Source organism: Eulemur rufifrons, chromosome 30 (assembly GCF_041146395.1).
Source record: "Eulemur rufifrons isolate Redbay chromosome 30, OSU_ERuf_1, whole genome shotgun sequence".
Taxonomy (NCBI): domain Eukaryota; kingdom Metazoa; phylum Chordata; class Mammalia; order Primates; family Lemuridae; genus Eulemur; species Eulemur rufifrons.
Genome location: NC_091012.1, coordinates 119,082,785 through 119,107,237, shown reverse-complemented (window position 1 = coordinate 119,107,237; position 24,453 = coordinate 119,082,785). Strand labels below are relative to the sequence as shown.

At 45.3% G+C, this 24,453-nt stretch overlaps 3 protein-coding genes across 3 annotated transcripts; all 3 read left to right on the top strand.

Annotated features, from left to right (window-relative positions):
- Positions 1 to 2,760: 2,760 nt before the first annotated feature.
- LOC138378076 (melanoma-associated antigen B3-like) lies at positions 2,761 to 3,726 on the top strand. The gene has a single exon (XM_069463355.1). The coding sequence runs from the start codon at positions 2,761 to 2,763 to the stop codon at positions 3,724 to 3,726; it is 966 nt and encodes a 321-aa protein (XP_069319456.1).
- Positions 3,727 to 9,357: 5,631 nt separating this feature from the next.
- LOC138379042 (melanoma-associated antigen B2-like) lies at positions 9,358 to 21,104 on the top strand. Its single transcript, XM_069464309.1, is given in 3 exon segments — positions 9,358 to 9,837; positions 10,157 to 10,633; positions 20,880 to 21,104. Coding segments are annotated over 3 exon segments (1,182 nt in total).
- A 2,126-nt stretch (positions 21,105 to 23,230) lies between these two features.
- On the top strand, positions 23,231 to 24,196 carry LOC138378077 (melanoma-associated antigen B3-like). Its single transcript, XM_069463357.1, has one exon. The coding sequence runs from the start codon at positions 23,231 to 23,233 to the stop codon at positions 24,194 to 24,196; it is 966 nt and encodes a 321-aa protein (XP_069319458.1).
- The last annotated feature ends 257 nt before the right edge of the window (positions 24,197 to 24,453 follow it).

Sequence of the window (24,453 nt, the reverse complement as noted above, 5' to 3'; positions counted from 1 at the left end):
CCAGGACTGGCCAGGAGCAGGGTGAGGTTTCTCAAGTGAGTAAAAAAGGATCACTAAACCCACAAATGAGGGGATTTCACAGAGCCCCTCCCCTCTTCTTAACCCTGAGAGACCCCAGGCAGAGCCATAAGGCTGAGGTGCCCCTTATTTCAGCCTGGAAGATTTCAGAGAGGGGGGGGCCTTGTCTAATAGAGTAGTCTGTTAGACACTCACTTTTTCAGAGTGAGGAGTCTCAGCCCCAACTGGAGTCAAGGTGAGGATCACCAGTGTTAATCAGGGGGCCTCTTCACAAAATAGGGGGCCACCGAAAGCCCCGATCCTGTTTTCAGGCCTATGAAGCCCCAGGACGCGATCATCATTTGCCTAGATTTCTCTGCTAGAGACTGACAGAAGTGACTGCTTTATTTGCAGGTTGGCAGATTCAAGCCAGCAGAGGGAGTAATCCCAAACTCTGTCAACAACACAGCGAGGACCCTGAGGAAGGACCTAGGAATCACGGACTCCAGAGCAGTGGGATCCCACAGTGCCCCGTCTCTGCTGTCTGCCCTCAGAGACCTCGGACCAGACGTGGCTCATTTTCACTTCCGCTTTGAAAGTGAGGACCTGTTTGAAAGGCAGTATTGCGTCAGTGGCTGAGGCTGAATTCCCAGGACTGGTCCAGAGTCAAGGTGAGGACCCCAAGTAGGGAATCAAGGGACCACTCTCCGTCCATAAAAAGGGGGCCCCGCAAAGTCCCGCCCCTGTGGTCGACCCTCGGAGGTCCTGGCAGAGCTGTCTGGCAGAATTTTGTCTGGAAAGTCTCAAGGAGCGGAGGGCCTTGGACTTAGGGAGTAGCCTCGATTGTGCAGATGGAGGAGATACAGGCCCTAATTGGAGTCAGTGTGAGGGTCCTGAATGATAAATGAGGGGATCTCTCCCCAGTAGAGATGGCAACACAAAACAGCAGCTTCCCTGTGCTCAGTTCTAGGAGGCTGCAGATAGGGGTAGTTATAAGCCGGAGGGAGACCCTGACTTTCCCGCCTAGGCATTCAGGAAGGTGAGGGTTTTGTTTGGAGGCTGGCGGACTTGGGTCAGTAGGGGGAGGAGTCCCAGACTCTGCTGGATATCAAGGTTAGGACCCTGAGTGAGGGTCCTATGACCAACGACTAGGGACCAACAACTCCAGAACAGTTGGGTCTCACGGTGTCCCGCCCGTCCTGTACCCCCTGAGAGACCCCCAGCGGCAGTGGCCGGAGGTGACTCATCCTGACTTCCGCTGTGAAAGTGGAACTTCGGTGTACCGGGTGTAGTGTTGGGTAGTCCGCGGGTGAATTCCCAAGACTCGTCTGGAGTGAAGGTGAGGAATGTGGACTGGGACTGAAGGGACCACCCCTCACCCATAACAAAGGGGGTCCCGCTAAGTTTTGCCCCTGCAGTTGGCCCTGGGATACCCCAAAAACCTGCCTGGCAGAGTTTTGCCTGGAAAGTCTTGGGGGGTGGGGTGAGGGTAGGGGGCGGGGCCTTGGTCTAAGGGAGTGGCCCTGATTCTGCAGATAGAGGGGACCTAGGCCCTAATTGAAGTCCAGATGAGGGCCCTGAGTGCTAATGAGGTGGTTTCTCCCTAATAGAAGTGGCAAAACAGTGTCTCTGCACTCATTTCTGCAAGGCTCCAGGCAAGGGTAGTCATAGGTGGGGGCCCCTGAGGCTGGAGTACTTAGGGTAGTGGAGGGAAGTGTCCCAAGTCCTGCCAGGAGTCAAGGTCAGAGACCTGAGTGAGGACTAAGGGACACATCAACCCTAAAAAGTGGGGTCCCATAAATTCTGCCCCTTCTCTCAGCCCTTGGAAAGCCCCAGGATAACTGTTAGGATAAGGTGCCCCCTTTGCACCTGTAGAGTGCCAGAAAGGCTGTAGTAATTGTGTGCCCCAAGTCTACTGAAGTAGGAGACCCAGAGCCTTACAGGAGTCAAGGTGAAGACCCTGAATAGGACTGGCTGTGCCACTCACTGACTCAAGCAAGAAGAGACAACAGAGAGTCGCTCCTTCCTACTTGCAGCCCTGCGGAGCCCAGGCAGGGAGGTCAGGCATACACGAACACTTCTTTCTTTTCGATGACAATAGGTTGCTGAGGGTCTTTGTCTGAAGGGAGAGGCATCAGATCAGCAGAGGCAAGTGTCCCAGATCCTACCTAGAGACTATGCAAGGAGCCTGAATGAGGTCTCAGGACCCCAATGATCCCAGAGTGGGCCTCCACAGAGCTCTTAGCACCAAGTGTGCCCTGGCAGCAGTGGTGGGCTGAGGCATCCCTTCACTTCCTCTTAGTGGATCCCAAGGAGATGAGGATATTGATTGGAGGTGTCAAATTTAGAGTAGCACGTGGGAAGGGACCCAGGCCCTGCTGACAGTTGATATGATTGTCCTGGATGTGAAGTGAGAGGACCCCCCCAACCGAGAGTAGAAGGGGGTCCACAAGGACTAGACCTGTTGCTGCTGCTCTCAGTCCTAGTATGCACCAGGCAGGGCTGGTAGGCTGCAGCCCGAGGCACATTTTAATTACTTCCTCAGGGTTATCAGAGGACAAACTGATCAGAAAGAACACAAGGCCTCTGGATTTCTAGAGCAGTGCTCTCACCGAAACCTGCCGAAGTGGCCTTTTTAAAGCCAAAGTGGCTTTAAAAATCTCCCTGCTGAAGGTGCTCATGCCCCGTCATCTTCTTTCCTCCAGGTTCTGCCTCACCTGCTCTACTGCCCATATTCCTGCCTGCTGTCCCTGAGAAGTCATCATGCCTCGGGGTCAGAAGAGTAAGCTCCGTGCCCGTGAGAAACGCCACAAGGCTCAAGGTGAGAACCCGGGTCTCCGGGATGCTCAGGCCACTGCAACCAAGCAGAAAAAATTCCCTTCCTCATCCTCTTCTCATTTGGGGGTTACTACCCGGGGAAAGTCTGCTGCTAGGTCACGTAGCACTCCCAAGAGGCCCCGGGGAACCCTATCCACCACTGTGTCTGTACGTGTTTCTCACCCAAGAGCATGCAAAGGAGCCAATGTCAAAGTTGAGAAAAAGCAAAGATCCTCACAGGCCCCATCCTCCACTACGCAGTCTCCAAGAGACTCTCTAACCAAGACGACCGGTATGTTGGTGCAGTTCCTGATGCAAATGTACAAAATGAAAAGGCCTATTATGAAAGCAGATATGCTGAAGATTGTCAGTAAAAAGTACAGGAAACGCTTCCTTGAGATCCTAAGAAGAGCTTCTTTCAGCATGGAGATGGTATTTGGTGTTGATCTAAAGGCAATTGATTCTGCCAAGCACTCTTATGCCCTTGTGAGCAAAATGGGCCTCCCCAACAATGGGGCGGTGAGTCGTGGTCGGGGGGTTTCCAAGACCGGTCTCCTGATGAATCTGCTGGGTGTGATCTTCATGAAGGGCAACTGCGCCACTGAGGAGGAGATCTGGGAATTTCTGAATAAGATGAGGGTATATGCTGGGCAGAGACATTTCATATTTGGGGAGCCCAGGAAACTCATCACCCAAGATTTGGTGAAGCTTAAATACCTGGAGTATCGGCAGGTGGCCAAGAGTGATCCTGCACGCTACGAATTTCTGTGGGGTCCAAGAGCCCATGCTGAAACAACCAAGATGAGAGTCCTGGAGTTTTGGGCCAAGATCAATCACACAGTCCCCAGTGCCTTCCAGCCCCGGTATGAAGAAGCATTGAGAGATGAGGAAGAGAGAGCACAAGCCAGTTAGACTCAGTGATAGCAGCAATGCAACCGCCACTGAATGTTCCAGGGCCATGTCCTGCAGCTCTTCCCACACCTAGTGAAGCTGAGGCAGATTTTCCACTTTGTAGTTTAAGAGGGCTGTCAGTGTTCCAAGTAGTGGAAGGCTGGGTGTCACTGGAGGGAACATAGTGTATAATATCTTTGTGTTCTTGTTCTATCTGGGTAATTTTAAGATTTATCTGTATTGGGGGGGTATTTTTCAAGTATTCCTTCTATTTAGCATTATAATCTAGGTTTTTGAATTATATTAATCATACCCTTACTGTTTATCTGGTTTAAAAGTAAAAGTTTTGCTGTTTTATAGAACAAATGGAGAAAACTTCCATCTTTCAGTCCTCAGGTGCAAGGTCACTTGGAATGGGCATAATGTCCCTGAAAATGTGAAAAAAAAACTCAGCTGTAAAATGTGTGGAATCAAAAACTAGAACAAAAGACAAAGATGGTCAATATTTGGTTTCCTAAACCATTTGAATCTGTGTTTTATAAAATTAGAAGATAAATAACTGTGTGTGCCTGGCTTATTCAAGAATGTAAAATTAAATCATAATAAATTAGACTCCAGACTCATAGGGTCACTTAGTCTCCCAGTATTAATTGAGCTCCATGCTAGTACTGGGAGGGGTGAGAAAAAGAAGACCTAGCAACTGACCATAAAATTTTAAGGCTGAGAAGTAGCCACCATGTAAGAAAAATGATGATATATATTCTAAGACCAAAAGGATGAATGAACACAGATAAGAAGGGAGGGAGGTGGTTCCAGATGAGTGCAGTCAAGTGTATATTACCTGATCAAGGCAGTATGAGGCCTTGGGAAACTCCAAGTCCCTCAGTGGGAGGTAATTTTAAGTGGAGCTGCATGGTGGGCTGGATGAAGCTGTAGGAGTGGTGAGCAGGGGCCAGACCCTTAGATAGTGCCTGTCAGAGTTGCGAGACAAAGTCTGGAATGGGAAACAGTTCTTAACAGCTACTTTGGTATCATGGATAAGCCATAGAGAATCTCCACCAGGGGCAAGGATGGAAGATGTCCTGTGCTCTTGTCCCAGCGCAGCTGAACATAGTGGATGAACTAGACGTTCTATGCATATCATCTCCAGAGAGTTTCTGAGAAATAAGGGTGATACTTCCTTGAGGTGAGATGCCCAGAAGCCACTGTGCTGTTACTCTTTGCCCTGGCCTGAGGGATCTAGAGCCCACTTTATTAAAAGGGTAGTCAATTAGGTTATCTTATGTGTAATTTGGCAAACTCTAGGCAAGATCTAGATTTTTTGGATAGTGGTTAAATTAATAGAAATAGAAGTGGTTTAGGGGGAAGGGCAGCTGAGAGAGAGGGAAGTTTTTGAATCTTGAAACATTTTAGAAGCTTTGTGTTGTGTTCACTGAAGAAGTCTACCTCACACTGACATTGAATGATTTATCATGTAATGGGAAAATATTACTTAGCTTTCCTTGCTAAGCAGCACTTTGTTTGATAGGGTTTCCTTTTTCCTAGAATGTGGTATAATCTCTGACATCTCCTGGATTGGAAAATAAATCCCAGGGTAGTGGACTTCAATGTCAGGGGACAAATTAATCATAATAAGAATGGGTGTTTTTGAAAGTCTCAGTACATTTCAGGTACTTTACATATATTATACACATTCTACCAGTCCTACAAGACAGAGCTTATCAAACCCACTATGCAGATGAAAAGCCTGAAGCTCACAGAGTTTGGTAACCTGCCCGACTTCACATTGCTGGTAATTGAGGGAACTAAGACAAGACCCCTTTTCTGAATTAGTGTAAAGCCCCCTCTGTACGCACCTCCCAGCCTGAGGCTCACTGTGTCTCTTAATTCACTTTTCTTCTCACCACTCCCAAATAAATCTCAGGTGATAAAAAGAAGAATTCTGTGCCCAATTTACTGGATTTGAATACATAACAAGAGCAATAAAAATACCAAAATGATTGAGAGGTGTGAGTTAAGGAGAAAAAGATAATATTTGGTGAAAGTATGATCACATATGCAATATCAGATAACCTCAAAAGATCATGGGCTCACATTCTGTGATTCTGGACAGCCCTTTCCTTTTTTTTTTTTTTTTTTTTTACGTTGTGTAATATATCAACATGTTTACTTCATTACAACCACAAAACAATTTACATATATACCAGAATAACCTAAAAAATAAAAATACAAATATTTTCTTAACAAAAATAGATGTTCATCCTGGATAAACTAATATTTTAGAATATACTAATGGAGTTTATTAATAATTAGACTATAATCAACTTATTTATTTTATGCATACTTAGTACACATTTCCTTTTAAGATATTTTGATATTAATAAAATGACATTTTTAATTTTTAGGAGACTTTTCCTTTAACACAAAATAGCCCTTTCCTTTTAGAAAGTTAAATGTTTTTGAACAGAAATGCAAAGAGCCAAAATCTGGCTGGCAAAAAAGAAGGAATAGATCAATGTGTTTTTTTCTCTGACCATACAGCATCTGTTCTGGGGCCTCTGCCTTGTGTTTTAGCTTCCCTATCTTACACCACTACTGGGACAGGGACATCTTCTCTCCAAGATTTGTCTTAGGGAAACTGGTTAAGAGTTTTTAGGGATGTGGTGTGTCCCAGGAAGTCTACAATTAAGGGACAGGAGTCAAGATAAAAGCCCTCTATAGGAGGACTGGGGAGAGCACCATGTCAGGCAAAGTTGATACCTGAGCATCTCCTCACTTACTCGTCAAGGCTCTCAAGGATTTGTGAGTCCTGCCATAAGGAGGGTGACCTTAGGTCCGCAGAACGGGGAGTTCCAGTCTCTGACACATATGAAGTTGAGGACCCTGAACAAGGAATGAGGGAAGCACTTATCCAGAGCAGTGTGATCCATAGACTTCCCGACCCTGCTGGCAGCCCACAGAGTTTCCAAATAGTCTTGACAGGATGTGGCTGAACCTGATTTCTGCTATGGAGGTTTCCAGGAGGTTTCTGAGGCTGGCTGAGTCAGATCCATAGAGGGAAGATTTCCTAACTGTGCCAGGAGTAAAGTGAGTACACTGAAGAGTGCAGGAACCACCAAACCCCTATCAGGGGGGACCGATCGGTATCCTCCCTATTGCCAGCCCTGAGAGATTCAGACATAAATGTCAGGCAGAGGCGCCCTCATATCCTCAGGAGTAACAGAGAAGTGGGGGTCTTGGTGTGAGGGGGGCAGTCCCAGCTTAGCAGAGGGAGGACTCTTAGGCCTTCCTATGAGTCAGATTTGGGATCCTGAGTTAGGACAATTCACCAGTAGGGTCTCAAGCTGTCTGCCACAGCTGTCTCTCTTGGGAGACCATGGTCAGTTGTTGCCAGATCAGGCCGTCCTCACTTTCCCCTATTGGGTCTCAGGGAGGTGCAGGTCTTTCATGAGGAGAGGGCCTCAATTCAAGAAAGAAGGGATCCCCAGGTTCTGCTAAAAGCCAAATCAAGGAAACTGAGTGAGAATTGAGGGGACTACCCACTCCTCCATATAGAGAACAACAAAGAGTCCAGTCCCTTGCACTCAACCTTTAAATTGCCAGGGCAAGATGTGAGGCTGGGGCTTCCTCATCACTTTTTTTAATGAGCTTTATTTTTTTAAAGCAGTTTTAAGTTCATAGGAAAACTGAGCCAAAAATACAGAAAGTTCCCATATATATATATACCATCCTCTCACACACAGCCTCTGTCATATCAACATCCCACACCACAGTGGTACATTTGTTACAATTGAACATACACACACATGTCATTATCACCCAGAGTCCATAGTTCATGTTAGGATTCATTTTTGGTGTTGCACATTCTGTGGGTTCTGACAAATGTATAATGAATGACACATATCCACCACTATAGAATCATATAGAAGTGCTTCACTGCCTTAAAAATCCTCTGTGCCCCATCAGTTTCTCTCTCACTCCCCCTAACCCCTGGCAACCACTGATCTTTTTACTGTTTCCATAGTGTTGCATTTTCCGGAATGTCATATAGATGGACTCCTGCAATAGGTAGGCTTTTCAAAATGGCTCCTCCATGTCTTTTTATGGCTTGATAGCTCATTTCCTTTTAGCACTGAATACGGTTTTATTAGCTAGATGGACCACAGTTTGTTTACCCACTCACCTTCTGAAGTATGTCTTGGTTGCTTCCCACTTTGGGCAATTATGAATAAAGCTGTTAAAAACATTTGTGTGGAAATAAGTTTTCAACTCATCTGGGTTAATACCAAGAGCACAATTGCTGGATCATATGGTAGGAGTATGTGTAGTTTTGTAAGAAACTTATAAACTGTCTTCCAAAGTGACTGTACCATTGTGCATCCCCACCTGCAGTAAAGGAGAGTTCCTGTTGCTCCACATCCTCACCAGCATTTGGTGGTGTCAGTGTTTTGGATTTCAGTCATTCTTATAGATATGCAGGGATATCATGGTGTTGTTTTGATTTTCAATCCCTAATGTTATGCAATGTTTAGCATATTTTAATGTACTTATTTGCCATCTGTAAATCTTATTTGTTGAGGTGCCTATTCAGATCTTTTGCCCATTTTTAATAGAGTTGTTTATTTCTTGTTGAGTTTCAAGACATTTTTGTATATTTTGAATAACAGTCCTATAGAACTGTGGTCCCCAAGCCCTAGGCCATGGCCTATTACCAGTCCATGGCCCGTTAGGAAATGGGCCATGCATCACTGCCTGAGCTCCACAGCACACACACTCCCCACCCATGACACCCCACCTCTCCATCCCCAGTCCGTGGAAAAATTGTTTTCCATGAAACCAGTCACTGGTGCAAAAAGGTTGGGGACCATTGCATATCAGATATGCCTTTTGAAGTTATTTTTTCCCAGTCTGTGGGTTGTCTTCTCATTCTCTTGATGGTATCTTTAGCAGAGCACAAGTTTTCATTTAGTGAAGTCTAGTTTATCAATTATTTATTTCATAGATGCCCACCACATTTTACATCAGGACCAGAGGAGGTGAAATTCTTGGTCTGAAGGTACCCCTATCAGTCTTCAGAAAGGAGAGTCCATGATCTTGCATGGTGTCAAGATGAGGACCCTGAGTGTGGACATGGGACCTGAGGAGCCCAGGACAGAGAGAGCGCCACTGAGCTTTCAGGACTAGATGTCCCTGAGCAGAGGTGGTAGGTTGAGATGGCCCTACACTTCCTTGACCTGGGTCCAAGGAAGTTTTAAAGTGTAAACTTCACAGCAGCAAAAGGAGAAGGCTGAGGCCCTGTTTAAGAGTTGACATAACAAGCCTGAGGATCCTCTCCACTCCAGAACACAGAGGACCCCATTGCCAGCTCTGCTGTCACCCAGTCAGTCCTGGGCAGAGTTAGAAAGCTGTAGCCTGAGGCACGTTATAACTTCCTCCGCTGGCTTCCCAGAAGATAGGGACTCACTAAGAACACAGCCCAGTGAGTTCCTAGAGTGGTGCTCTTAAAGAAACCCGCAGAGGTGGCTTCCTAAATGCCAAGGTGGGCTCAACCTGCTCAAGGTGCTCACAGGATCCCATTCTCGCCCCTCCAGGTACGCCAACCACCTACTCTCCTGCCCACATTCCCACCTGCTGTCCCAGGCCATAGCCATCATGCCTCTCGGTCAGAAGAGTAAGCTCCGTACCCGTGAGAAATGCCGCAAGGCCCGAGGTGAGACCCAGGGTCTCAGTGATGCTCAGGCCACTGCAGCAGAGAAAGGAGAGTCACCTTCCACTTCCTCTCCTGTTTGGGGGAATACTGCCCTGAGCTCTCCTGCTGCTGGCAGTTCCCAGAAGCCTCAGAGAGCTCTACCCTCCACCACTGCTGCTGCAGGTGCTTCATGCACAAGATATGATAGAAGTGCCAAGAGCCAAGGTCAGGAAAATGCAGGTTCCTCTGAGGCCTCATCCTCCACTGAGAGTTCACAAAGAGATCCTCTAACCAAGAGACTAGGAATGTTGGTGCAGTTCCTTCTGCTCAAGTATAAATTAAAAGAGCCCGTTCCAGTGGCAGAAATGCTGAGGGTTGTCAACAAAAGGTACAGGGAGCACTTCCCAGGGATCGTAAAGAAAGCCTCTGAGTTCCTGGAGCTGGTTTTTGGTCTTTTTTTGTTGTTGTTGTTGAGACAGAGTCTCACTTTGTTGCCCAGGCTAGAGTGAGTGCCGTGGCGTCAGCTTAGCTCACAGCAACCTCAGACTCCTCGGCTTAAGCGATCCTACTGCCTCAACCTCCCGAGTAGCTGGGACTACAGGCATGCGCCACTATGCCCGGCTAATTTTTTCTATATAGATTTTTAGTTGTCCATATAATGTCTTTCTATTTTTAGTAGAGACGGGGTCTCGCTCTTGCTCAGGCTGGTCTCGAACTCCTGACCTTATGCGATCCACCCGCCTCGGCCTCCCAGAGTGCTAGGATTTGGTTTTTGGTCTTGATCTGAAGAAAATCAACCCCAATGGTCACTCCTACACCCTTGTGAGCAAGCTAGACCTCGCCAACAATGGAACCCTGACCAATATCTGGGGCTTTCCCAGGAACGGGCTTTTGATGTCTCTCCTGGGTGTGATCTTCTTAAGTGGCAACTACGCCACTGAGGAAGAGAAATGGGAATTCCTGAATATTTTGGGGATCTATGATGGAGAGACGCACTTCATCTTTGGGGAGCCCCATAAGCTCATCACCCAAGATCTGGTGCAGGAAAAGTATCTGGAGTAACAGCAGGTGCCCAACAGTGATCCTCCACGCTATCTATTCCTGTGGGGTCCCAGAGCCCATGCTGAAACCAGCAAAATGAAAGTCCTAGAGTTTTTGGCCAAGATCAATGATACCATCCCCAGTGCCTTCCCATCCCAGTATGAGGAGGTTTTGAGAGATGAGGAAGAGAGAACCCAAGTTAGAATTGTAGCCAGGCCTGGCACTTCTGCCATGGCTAGTGCATGTCCTAGGGCACAGCCAGCAGTTCCTCCCACCCCTAGTGAGGTCCAAGGCAGATTCTTTACTTTGTTATTCAAAAGTCCTGTTAACCTTTGCTCTTGTATGTATGAATAATTTATTGACTAGTATTTTTTTCAGCTGGTGTTCCTTTCAACATAAGGTTTATTTCAATTCAAAATATAAGTTTACAAATGACATGGATCACATATTTATTGCAATTTTTTAGGTTTAGCAGTAAGAACTTTTGGGTTTTTTTTTTTTTTTTTTTTGAAATGTGAATTGAACATCTTTAAATCACTTTCGTGATCCAGAAAAAGATAATATGGAATTGGGATAGGAATATTCATGGAAATGTGAAAGATTTCACAGTAAAGTAGTTGGAATCAGAACAGAAAAATAAAAATTGGTCAATTCTTGGTTTGCTTTACTCGATTTAATTTGTCTTCTCATAAAGGGAAAATATATGTACATGGATATGCTTTTGTTATTCAAGAATGTGTGAAAAATAAAAGCAGCGAATTAGACCTCTTGTCCATGGCTCTTATTTTACCCAAACTTTAGTTGAGCACCTGCTCTTTGGAAGTCTTCATGTTTGGACTGGGAATGTTTAGTCAAAGAAGACATAGCTCCTGCCCATGCAGTTGTAGATTCTAAGAGAAGCTATCATCGTGGAAGAGAAGGAGAAACTCTCTACTTCATAAAGAAGTGAAATTCATGACAAAGGGGTGATAAAGGGAAAACATTACCTAGTTTTCATTGCTAAGCAGCCACTTTGGGTGAATGTAGGTTTTTTTTTTTTTTTTCCTAGATTGTTGCATTATTCTCTAAGACATCCTAGATTTTTAAAAAATCTCAGCTGGATGGATGGTAATGTCTCAGGTCAGATCAACATAGTAATAATTGCCATTCAGTAATGTCTCAATACAAGACAGACACAGCCACAGATGCTCTGTATACATTACATATATTCTACCAGTCCTATGAGATGGGAGCTTATCAAACCCACTTCACGGTAGAGAGCCTGAGGCTCATTGAGTTTTGTAGTGTGCCAGAGTTCACAGTGGTAGTATGTAGCAAGTAGTGACAGACTTGGGACTAGAGCCCCAATCTGAATACTGTACAGCCCACACTGTTCCCCTCCTCACTACCTGAGGCACACCCTGTGTCTCTTTTTTTAATTTCTTAACTTTTCATTCAAATTTTTTTTATTTCAGCATATTACAGGGGTACAAATGTTTAGGTTACATATATTGCCTTGTCTCTTATTTTAATTTTCTTCTCAGCACTCCAAAATGTGTTTCAGGTGATAAAAAGAAGTAGTTGTGCCCAAACTACTGATTGGAATCCATAGCCAGAGCAACAAAAACATCAAAGTAATGGAGAGGTATAAATAGAGAAATGAAGGAGACAGTGTTCAGTGACAGTGACAGTATGATTATCTATATTTACAGTGTTAGATAACCTCAAAAGACCAGGGACTCCCAAAATCATCCTAAACAATCTCTTCCCTGTAGAAAGTAAATCTATCAGAACAAAAGTTACGTGAAAACCTATGTCTGCCTGATGAAGAGAAGTAGGTCAATGTGTTTTTTCTCTGACAGCCCACTTCCAATCCTGGGCCCTTGCCTTGTGCTACAGCTTCCCCATCTCACACCACTCCTAGGACAAGGACCCATTCTCTACAAGGTTTGAAGAGGGGAAACTGCTCTAGAGCTTGCAGGGATGTGGCATTTCCCAGGAAGTATTCAGTCAAAGAGACAGAGCCAAGATGAGGGCTGAGGAGACCAACACCCCATGCAGGGGGCCTGGGAGTGGATACCAACACTCCAGAATACGAGGGGGAAATCTCACAGAGATAACATCCCTGTCTTCTCTTAGATGCAGACAGTCTCAGAGCTGTCAGTCTGAGCAGCTCCTCACATTATTCTTCAGGCTTCTCTGAGGGACATAGTCCTAAAGGTAGCACCTGCCCAGGTCAGTAGAGGAAGGAGTCCCAGACTCTCAGAGGAATGAAGGCAATAAACCTGAATGAGGATAATGGAAAGGCCCTGCCAGAACAATGGGGTCTTATAAAATCACATCCCAGTTGTTAGCCCTGTGAAGTCCCGAACTGTCCTGTCTGCTTGTGGCTGACACTGAAGTCCAATTCAGGTCCCAGCAAGGTGAGGATTTTGGTCTGAAGGCCATGGCCTGAGGTCAGCAGAAAGTCCTAAGAATGGTTCAGAGTCAAGGTAAAGACCTTGCATGTGGACTTGGAAACTGATCAAGTCACAACTGACAGGGCTGCCCCTTGTGCCTTCTCTGCTGTTAGCCCTGGGAGGCTCCGGGAAGGCTTAACAGACTAGGGTGCCTCTGACTTCTACTTGGAGGATCTCAAGGAGATGAGAGACTTGGTTTACAAGATGGCCATCCAGTTCAGCAGAGAGTGGAATCCCAGGCCATGACAGGTATCAAGGTGAAACTCCTGTATGAGGAATGAGGCAACCAACTACCACAGAGATGAACAGAGAACAGAGGTGTTCTTAGAAAGTCCTGCCTCTGTGGTCAACCCTGAGAGTCCACAGGCAGAGCTTTCAGGCTGAGGTTACCTGTCATTTGCTGAGGAGGGAGGGTGGTCTCAGAGACATGAAGTCCTTGTACTAATGGAAGAGGCCCCTTTTAGCAGAGGGAGGAGACTAGCTCCTTAATAGGAGTCAACATGATGACACTGAGTGACAATAAGGAGACTCCCCCAAGGAAGAAGAGGGTCACCTAGAACCCTGTCCCTGTTTTCAGACCTGAGAAACCCGGGCATGACAACAGGAGGAGTCATACTCACTTCTTCCCAGGTAATCTCACAGAGGTGAGGAACCGTAACAAAGGGGGCTGCCTCAGGTCAGAAGAGGGAAGGAAGAGTTCCAGGTTGTTCCAAAAGTCAAGGTGATGACCCTGAAGTCAGGGGGACACCAACCCCACAACAGTGGGGGCAACACAAATTCCTTCCACTACTGTTATCCTGGGGAAACTATGAGCAGTTGTGGCATTTTGAGGCAAATTTCACTTCTTTCTAGAGTGTATCCGGGAATTGGGAGATTTAGTATGAGGGGATAGGACTCAAGGCAAGACAGGGCGTGCCAGTAGTAAGAGCGAGGACACGGAAAAGAGTGCGACCACACACCCTGTATCAGTGGGAGCCACAAAGAATCTTCCTTACTGTTAGCCCTTGAAGACCCCAGGCAGAAATGTCAGGTGGAGGTATCCATCAGTTGTTACTCAGGGGTAACAGGGAAGTGAGGGTCTTGATCTTAAGGTGGTAAACAGAGGAAGGAATATTAGGCCTGCCCAGGAATTAAACTGAGGACTCTGAGTTGGGACTGTGCATGGAAATAGCCATCATAGGACTTCAACCTGTTTCCCACAGCTTTCATTCTTGTGAGACCACTAGCAGGTGCGTAGCCAGATAAGACCGTCCTCACTTCCTCCTCTTGGGTCTCAGGGAAGTGTGGGCCTCACTATGAGGAGATGTCCTCAGGTCAAAAATGAGGGGAGCCCCAGGCCCTGCCAGCAGTGAAATCAAAGAACCTGAATGGGGACTGCAGGAACCACATTCCCTTGAATAGAGGGGACAACAAAGTGTCATGACCTACCCTTTGATATCAACCATAGACGACTCAGAGCAGGGCTTTCAGGTAAGGCTCTCCTTCACTTCTTTATATCAGGTCTAAGGGAAGGGAAATCTTTGGTCTGAAAGTACAGCTACCAGTCACCAGAAGGAAGGGATTCAATACATGCTGGTCACTGTGACAAGTGTTTTCCATTCAGTACACACATCCTGCCAGTTCTACATGACAGGCCTTACCAAACCCATTTCATAGATGCAGAGACTGAGGCTCATAGGGTTTAATAATGTGCCCATGTTAACACAGCTAGTAGTGACAGGGCTGAGACTAAACTCCTGGTCTGAATTAGTTGAAAGCTCACGCTGCTCCACTTCTCCCAGCCTGAGGATGACCTTGTCCCTTAATTCACTTTTCTTCTCATTACTGCAAAACGTATCATAGGCAATAGAAAGAAAGGCTCTGTGGCCAAACTACTGGATTATAATACGTAGTCAGACACATAAAATACCAAAATACATGACGGTTTGAATAACAAAAATAAAGAAGTAATATTTTGATGACAGAATCATATGCATATGTTTGTGTTGTCAGATAACTTCAAAAGTCTTTTTGTTCTTGCTCTACCTGAATAATTGGGAGATTTATCTTTTTGTTTTTGGTACTTTTAAAATTCATTCCTTTAAATAAAAGATGTATTTAGATTCAATATTTGTGTTTATGAATAACATGTATCACACACTTATTAAATATTTCTTTCCATATATAAGTATAAAAGAGGCTCAAAGAATCATATGATTCGGCCACTTCCTTATATAAAGTAAATATATCGGAAGTTATATGAGATCCTAAATCTGACTGGGGAAGAGAAGGAATGGATCAACATGTGTTTTTCTCACCCACCATCTATCCTGGGGCCCCCTGCCTTGTACTGTAGATTTCCCATCTCACATCACTCCTAGGACAAGGACCCATTCTCTGCAAGGTTTGCAGAGAGGAAACTGCTCATTACTGTGTAAGGATGTGGCCTTTCCCAGGAAGCCTTTAATCCAAGTGACAAGAGTCTATATGAAGACATCCATAAAACAGGACTGGGAAAATGAACACTGCAGAGTATTGGTTATTACAGCGAGACTAGCCACTGCATGGTCTCAGACCCAGAGGGCCCCAGGCAGAGCTGTCGGGCTGAGCATCCTTTCACTTATTCCTCACAGTTGTCAGGAACTTGAGAGCTTTGGTCTAAGGAAGGCAGCCTCAGTTTGGTAGAAAGAGGAGTCCCAGGATCTGTCTGATATAAATCCTTTAATGAAGGTAACACGTACCCAGAACACTGGGGTGCTGAAGAGTCCAGCCCCCACTATTAGCCCATGGAGGTCCTTGAATTCTATGGCCTGATGAATTATAAAGAGCCTTTGAGAGGTGAAGCAGAGACAGCCCAAGCCAGGGCTGCAGCCAGGGCTGGCACTATTGCCATGGCTAAGGCATATACCAGAGCCATGTCCAGCAACTCCTCCTAGATCTAGTGAGATCTGAGGCAGATTCTTCACTTTGTGGTTGAAAAGAGAAGTCAACACTATAAGTAGTGGAGGGCCAAAGTAGATCTGGGGGAAACACATTGTATGTCTTCCTTTTGTTCTTGCCCTACTTGAATAACTGGAAAATGTATCTTTTTAGTTTTGGTACTTTTAAAATTCATTCCTTTAAATAAAAGATTTATTTAGCTTCAATATTTGTGTTCGTGAATGACACGGATCACATTTATTAAATATTTCTTTTCCATATATATAGTGTAAAAGTTTTAGTATTTTGATCAACAAATTAAAAATCCCTGGATCTCCTATTGTGGTCTAGAACAAGATTACAAGTAATGTGAATTAGGATTTTTTATTGTATAAATTTAAGGTGTACAACATGATGTCTTAATGTATGTATATATACACAGTCACGCACCACATGATGACATCATAGCGAAATGCATTAGCCACATGTTTGTGGTGATGCTGGTGCAAGCAAAGCTAATACACTGCCAGTCGTACAAAAGTATAGCATCTACAATTATGTACAGTAATAATACTTGATAATAAATGACTCTGTTACTGGTTTATATATTTAATGTGCTATACTTTTTATAATTATTTTAGAGTGTATTCTTTCTACTTAAAAAAGTTAATGTAAAGCAGCCTCAGGCAGATCCTTCAGGAGGCATTCCAGAAGAAGGCACTGTTACCACAGGAGATGACAGCTCCATGTGTGTTATTGCCCTGGAAGACCTTCCAGTGGGACAAGATGTGGAGGTGGAAGACAGGGATATTGACGATCTTGATCCTGTGTAGGCCTAGGCTAATGTGTATGTTTGTATCTTAGTTTTTAATAAAAAATTTTAAAAAGTAAAAATAATTTAAATAGAAAAGAAGCTTATAGAATAAGGATATAAAGAAAGAAAATATTTTTATACAGCTGTACAATGCATTTGTGTTTTAAGGTGTTATTACAAAAGAGTCAAAAAGTTTAAAAAAATTAAAATTTTATAGAGCAAAAATGTTACAATAAGCTAAGGTTAATGTAGTATTGAAGGAAGAAAAACAGTTTTTATAAACTTAGTGTGGCCTAAATGTACAGTGCTTATAAAGTCTACAGTAGTGTACAGTATTGTCCTAGGCCTTCACATTCACTCACTGCTCACTCACTGACTCACCCAGAGCAACTTGCAGTCCTACAAGTTCCATTCATGGTAAGTGTCCTATAGAATTGTAGCATTTTTTTAACCTTTTATACCATATTTTACTGTACTTTTTCTATGTTTAAGATATACAAATACTCAGCATGGTGGTACAGTTGCCTAAAGTACAGTAACATGCTGTATGGGTTTGTAGCCTAGGAGCCATGGGCTATACTCTATAGCCCAGGTACGTGTAGGATATACCATCTAGGTTTGTGTAAGACACTCTATCATGTTCACACAATGATGAAATTGCCTAATGAGGCATTTCTCAGAATATATCTTTGTTGTTCAGCAACTCATGACTGTACATAGTGAAATGATTACTACAAATTAGCAATTTAACATATCAATTATCTCACATAGCTCCCTTTTTTGTGGTAAGAGCACCTAAAATCTACTCTCTTAAAAATTTTCAGTATGCAATATTATTAACTATAATCCTCATGCTGTACTTTAGATCTCTAGATTTATTCATTCTATATAACTACAACTCTGTACCATTTGACCTACATCTTCCCATCCTCCCTCCATCTCTTCCTCTGGTAACCACTGTTTTATCTCTGTTTCTATGTGTCAACTTTTTTTTTTCGTTTTAGATTCTGCATATAAGAGAAATTATGTAGTATTTTTCTTTCTGTGTCTGGTTTATTTCACTTAGAATAATGTACCCCCAAATTCATCTGCATACTTGCAACAGCAGAATCTCCTTCTTTTTAAAAGCTGAATAATATTGCATTGCATATATATGCATATATATATATATATATATATATATCACAATTTCTTTATCCGTTTATCCATAGACACACACTTTGGTTGTTTCCATAACTTAGTTATTGAGAATAATGCTACAGTGAACATGAAAGTATAAATATTCTTGGGAGGTGGTGATTTCATTTACTTTGGGTAGATGTTCAGGAGAGGGATTGCTGGGTCATATGATAGTTCCATTTTTAATTTTTTTAAGGAAACTCCATACTGTATTTCATAGTGATTGTATCAATTTACATTCCCACCAATAGTGTATAAAAGTTTTGTTTTTGCCACACCCTCCCCAACATTTATCTCTCGGTTGTTCTTTGTTTCTTTGTTTGTTTTAATACTAGCCTTCCTAACAGATGTGAGGTGTTAACTCTTTTTTTTTGACACCCTACCCTTGAAGTGAGGTGTTAAATCATTGTGTTTTTGATTTGCATTTCCCTGATGTTAGTGATGTTAAGCACCTTTTCATATACATGTTGTCCATTTCTATGTCTTCTTTGGAGAAATGTCACATAAACAGTGATTTTCTTGGACATGTGAATGAAGGCTGTAGTAAAATTGTTGACATCAAAAACTACAGAAAAAAAGTAAAAGGTTGTTGATTCCTGGTTTATCTAATTCCTTCTAGTCTTTCTTCTTATAAAATTAAAAATTATATACCTAGATTTGCTTAGATTATTCAGGGATGTAAGAGAAATTAAATCCTAATTTATTAGACTCCATACTCACTCTCTTGTTTATTTTCCTATCATTACTGGAGCATCAGCTCTTTGGAAGGCTTCGTGTTAGTACTGGGGATGCTTTCAAACAAAACAAAACAAAACAAAACAAAACAAACAAACAAAGCTAGCCTTTGCCCATTTAATTTTACAGTCTAGGAGCAACTGTCATATAAAGATGACATATAAAGATGATGATACAATCTCTAAGTCCTAAAGAACAAGTAAAAAGGAGGGATAAATAAAAGCAAGAGGTTTGAGATGAGAGGGATCAAGTGTAAATGCCCTGAGGCAAAGCAGTTTGGAATCTTAGGAAACTGCAAGTTCCCCAGTGGGAAGCTGCATGGTAGGCTGGATGAGGCTGTGAACATGGTCAGCAAGGGACAGGCCATCAGATGGTGCATTTCAGAATTGAGAGACTAAGCCTGGAATGAGAAACTGTTCCTAACATTTACTTTGGGATTAGGAAAAAAACAAAACAAAAAAACAGAGAATCTCCACCTGCAGCAGGGATGGAAAATGTTCTGTGTTCCTGTTCCAGCGCAGTCAAACATAGTGCACAAACTAAATGTTCTATGCACACAATCTCCAGCAAGTTTCTGAGAAATAAAGTTAATACATTCAAGGGAGTTAGGATGTCCAGAAGCCACTGTGCTTGCACTTTTTGTCCTGGGTTGGGGAATCTAGGGCCTGCTCCATCAAAAGAGTGTTCAATTAGATTGTCCCGTGTGTAATTTGAAAAACTCTAAGTGGGGTCTAGATTTGGGGTGATGGTTAAATTAATAAAAGTAGGGGTGGTTTACAAGGACAGGCATCTGGGAGTTCAGAAAGATATTGGTCATTGACAAAAATTCTAGGAGTCTTGAGTTGTATCCAATTGGGGAAAAGTCTCCCAGAAACACATTATATATTGAATCATTTTCCTTGCTAAGCAGCATTTTGTTTTATTGTAGTCTTTGCCTTGGAGTTTGGTAATGTGCTCAAGTTCACAGGCCTAGTAAGAGACAGTGCTGGGACTAGACTCCTGGTCTGAATTCTTCTAGAGCCCACACTGCTCTATTCCTCTCTGCCTGAAATAGACCTTGTGTCCCTGAATTCACTTTTCTTCTCAACACTCCCAAATATATCTCAGGGGATTAAAAAGAAGAACTCTGTGCCCAAAGAATTGTACTGGAATACATAACCAAAGCAATTAAGGCTACCACAATAATGAAAGTTATTAATAAAGAGGAGAAAAAGATTATTCAGTGCCAATATGATCATCTCCATATGCAAAGTCAGATAACCTCAAAATCAGGGATTACACAATCATTCTGGACAGCTCCTTCTTGTTCAGAAGTAAATTAATTAAAACAGAGGTCAGGTAAGAGGTTAACACTGTCTGTTGAAAAGAAGGATACATCAGCATCATTTTTCTCTAACAACCCATCACCTATGGTGGGTCCCCTGCCTTGTGTTACAGTGTCCTCTTCTCACATCAGATGTGGGACATGGACTAGCAAGGTTTGCACTGGGGACACTGCTCAGGAGTTTGCAGGGATATAGCATTTCCCAGGAAGCCTTTAATCCAAAAGACAGGAGAAAAAATGAGGACACCCATGAATAAATACTGGGGAGAAAACAACTGCAAAATAGAGGGAGTCATGCAGCAATCTGCCCAAACCTGCTTTTAGACTGAGAATGCCCCAGGCAGGGCAGTCAGGCTGGGCGTCCTCTCTTACTCTTCATAGTTCTCAGTGAAGTAAGAGCTTTCTTTAACCTAAGGAGGGTGACCTCAGTTAAGTAGAGAGATGATCCCAGGGTCTGATACATACGAGATGAGGACATGGGGAACCAGAACAGTGGTGTCCCATAGAAACCCGACTCTGCTGTCAGCCCTCACAGGACCTAAACGTCCCTGGCCTAATGTGGCTCACCCTAACTTCCACCTGGGAGGTTTCAGGAAGGAGAGGACCTTGATCTGAGCAGAGTTCATGTCAGGGAGGGTGGAGTTCCAGGACTGGCCAGGAGCAGGGTGAGGTTTCTCAAGTGAGTAAAAAAGGATCACTAAACCCACAAATGAGGGGATTTCACAGAGCCCCTCCCCTCTTCTTAACCCTGAGAGGCCCCAGGCAGAGCCATAAGGCTGAGGTGCCCCTTATTTCAGCCTGGAGGATTTCAGAGGGGGGGGGGGTCTTGTCTAATAGAGTAGCCTGTTAGACACTCACTTTTTCAGAGTGAGGAGTCTCAGCCCCAACTGCAGTCAAGGTGAGGATCACCAGTGTTAATCAGGGGGCCTCTTCACAAAATAGGGGGCCACCGAAAGCCCCGATCCTGTTTTCAGGCCTATGAAGCCCCAGGACGCGATCATCATTTGCCTAGATTTCTCTGCTAGAGACTGACAGAAGTGACTGCTTTATTTGCAGGTTGGCAGATTCAAGCCAGCAGAGGGAGTAATCCCAAACTCTGTCAACAACGCGGCGAGGACCCTGAGGAAGGACCTAGGAATCACGGACTCCAGAGCAGTGGGATCCCACAGTGCCCCGTCTCTGCTGTCTGCCCTCAGAGACCTCGGACCAGACGTGGCTCATTTTCACTTCCGCTTTGAAAGTGAGGACCTGTTTGAAAGGCAGTATTGCGTCAGTGGCTGAGGCTGAATTCCCAGGACTGGTCCAGAGTCAAGGTGAGGACCCCAAGTAGGGAATCAAGGGACCACTCTCCGTCCATAAAAAGGGGGCCCCGCAAAGTCCCGCCCCTGTGGTCGACCCTCGGAGGTCCTGGCAGAGCTGTCTGGCAGAATTTTGTCTGGAAAGTCTCAAGGAGCGGAGGGCCTTGGACTTAGGGAGTAGCCTCGATTGTGCAGATGGAGGAGATATAGGCCCTAATTGGAGTCAGTGTGAGGGCCCTGAATGATAAATGAGGGGATGTCTCCCCAGTCGAGATGGCAACACAAAACAGCAGCTTCCCTGTGCTCAGTTCTAGGAGGCTGCAGATAGGGGTAGTTATAAGCCGGAGGGAGACCCTGACTTTCCCGCCTAGGCATTCAGGAAGGTGAGGGTTTTGTTTGGAGGCTGGCGGACTTGGGTCAGGAGGGGGAGGAGTCCCAGACTCTGCTGGATATCAAGGTTAGGACCCTGAGTGAGGGTCCTATGACCAACGACTAGGGACCAACGACTCGAGAACAGTTGGGTCTCACGGTGTCCCGCCCGTCCTGTACCCCCTGAGAGACCCCCAGCGGCAGTGGCCGGAGATGACTCATCCTGACTTCCGCTGTGAAAGTGGAACTTCGGTGTACGGGGTGTAGTGTTGGGTAGGCCACGGGTGAATTCCCAAGACTCGTCTGGAGTGAAGGTGAGGAGTGTGGACTGGGACTGAAGGGACCACCCCTCACCCATAACAAAGGGGGTCCCGCTAAGTTTTGCCCCTGCAGTGTGCCCTGGGATACCCCAAAAAAGCTGCCTGGCAGAGTTTTGCCTGGAAAGTCTTGGGGGGTGGGGTGAGGGTAGGGGGCGGGGCCTTGGTCTAAGGGAGTGGCCCTGATTCTGCAGATAGAGGGGACCTAGGCCCTAATTGAAGTCCAGATGAGGGCCCTGAGTGCTAATGAGGTGGTTTCTCCCTAATAGAAGTGGCAAAACAGTGTCTCTGCACTCATTTCTGCAAGGCTCCACGCAAGGGTAGTCATAGGTGGGGGGCCCCTGAGGCTGGAGTACTTAGGGTAGTGGAGGGAAGTGTCCCAAGTCCTGCCAGGAGTCAAGGTCAGAGACCTGAATGAGGACTAAGGGAAACATCAACCCTAAAAAGTGGGGTCCCATAAATTCTGCCCCTTCTCTCAGCCCTTGGAAAGCCCCAGGATAACTGTTAGGATAAGGTGCCCCCTTTGCACCTGTAGAGTGCCAGAAAGGCTGTAGTAATTGTGTGCCCCAAGTCTACTGAAGTAGGAGACCCAGAGCCTTACAGGAGTCAAGGTGAAGACCCTGAATAGGACTGGCTGTGCCACTCACTGACTCAAGCAAGAAGAGACAACAGAGAGTCGCTCCTTCCTACTTGCAGCCCTGCGGAGCCCAGGCAGGGAGGTCAGGCATACACGAACACTTCTTTCTTTTCGATGACAATAGGTTGCTGAGGGTCTTTGTCTGAAGGGAGAGGCATCAGATCAGCAGAGGCAAGTGTCCCAGATCCTACCTAGAGACTATGCAAGGAGCCTGAATGAGGTCTCAGGACCCCAATGATCCCAGAGTGGGCCTCCACAGAGCTCTTAGCACCAAGTGAGCCCTGGCAGCAGTGGTGGGCTGAGGCATCCCTTCACTTCCTCTTAGTGGATCCCAGGGAGATGAGGATATTGATTGGAGGTGTCAAATTTAGAGTAGCACATGGGAAGGGACCCAGGCCCTGCTGACAGTTGATATGATTGTCCTGGATGTGAAGTGAGAGGACCCCCCCAACCGAGAGTAGAAGGGGGTCCACAAGGACTAGACCTGTTGCTGCTGCTCTCAGTCCTAGTATGCACCAGGCAGGGCTGGTAGGCTGCAGCCCGAGGCACATTTTAGTTACTTCCTCAGGGTTATCAGAGGACAAACTGATCAGAAAGAACACAAGGCCTCTGGATTTCTAGAGCAGTGCTCTCACCGAAACCTGCCGAAGTGGCCTTTTTAAAGCCAAAGTGGCTTTAAAAATCTCCCTGCTGAAGGTGCTCATGCCCCGTCATCTTCTTTCCTCCAGGTTCTGCCTCACCTGCTCTACTGCCCATATTCCTGCCTGCTGTCCCTGAGAAGTCATCATGCCTCGGGGTCAGAAGAGTAAGCTCCGTGCCCGTGAGAAACGCCACAAGGCTCAAGGTGAGAACGCGGGTCTCCGGGATGCTCAGGCCACTGCAACCAAGCAGAAAAAATCCCCTTCCTCATCCTCTTCTCATTTGGGGGTTACTACCCGGGGAAAGTCTGCTGCTAGGTCACGTAGCACTCCCAAGAGGCCCCGGGGAGCCCTATCCACCACTGTGTCTGTACGTGTTTCTCACCCAAGAGCATGCAAAGGAGCCAATGTCAAAGTTGAGAAAAAGCAAAGATCCTCACAGGCCCCATCCTCCACTACGCAGTCTCCAAGAGACTCTCTAACCAAGACGACCGGTATGTTGGTGCAGTTCCTGATGCAAATGTACAAAATGAAAAGGCCTATTATGAAAGCAGATATGCTGAAGATTGTCAGTAAAAAGTACAGGAAACGCTTCCTTGAGATCCTAAGAAGAGCTTCTTTCAGCATGGAGATGGTATTTGGTGTTGATCTAAAGGCAATTGATTCTGCCAAGCACTCTTATGCCCTTGTGAGCAAAATGGGCCTCCCCAACAATGGGGCGGTGAGTCGTGGTCGGGGGGTTTCCAAGACCGGTCTCCTGATGAATCTGCTGGGTGTGATCTTCATGAAGGGCAACTGCGCCACTGAGGAGGAGATCTGGGAATTTCTGAATAAGATGAGGGTATATGCTGGGCAGAGACATTTCATATTTGGGGAGCCCAGGAAACTCATCACCCAAGATTTGGTGAAGCTTAAATACCTAGAGTATCGGCAGGTGGCCAAGAGTGATCCTGCACGCTACGAATTTCTGTGGGGTCCAAGAGCCCATGCTGAAACAACCAAGATGAGAGTCCTGGAGTTTTGGGCCAAGATCAATCACACAGTCCCCAGTGCCTTCCAGCCCCGGTATGAAGAAGCATTGAGAGATGAGGAAGAGAGAGCACAAGCCAGTTAGACTCAGTGATAGCAGCAATGCAACCGCCACTGAATGTTCCAGGGCCATGTCCTGCAGCTCTTCCCACACCTAGTGAAGCTGAGGCAGATTTTCCACTTTGTAGTTTAAGAGGGCTGTCAGTGTTCCAAGTAGTGGAAGGCTGGGTGTCACTGGAGGGAACATAGTGTATAATATCTTTGTGTTCTTGTTCTATCTGGGTAATTTTAAGATTTATCTGTATTGGGGGGGTATTTTTCAAGTATTCCTTCTATTTAGCA

What these genes read in the sequence shown, in the direction of transcription:
- LOC138378076 (XM_069463355.1), top strand. Translation starts at nt 2,761, where the DNA reads ATGCCTCGGGGTCAGAAGAGTAAGCTCCGTGCCCGTGAGAAACGCCAC.
- LOC138378077 (XM_069463357.1), top strand. Translation starts at nt 23,231, where the DNA reads ATGCCTCGGGGTCAGAAGAGTAAGCTCCGTGCCCGTGAGAAACGCCAC.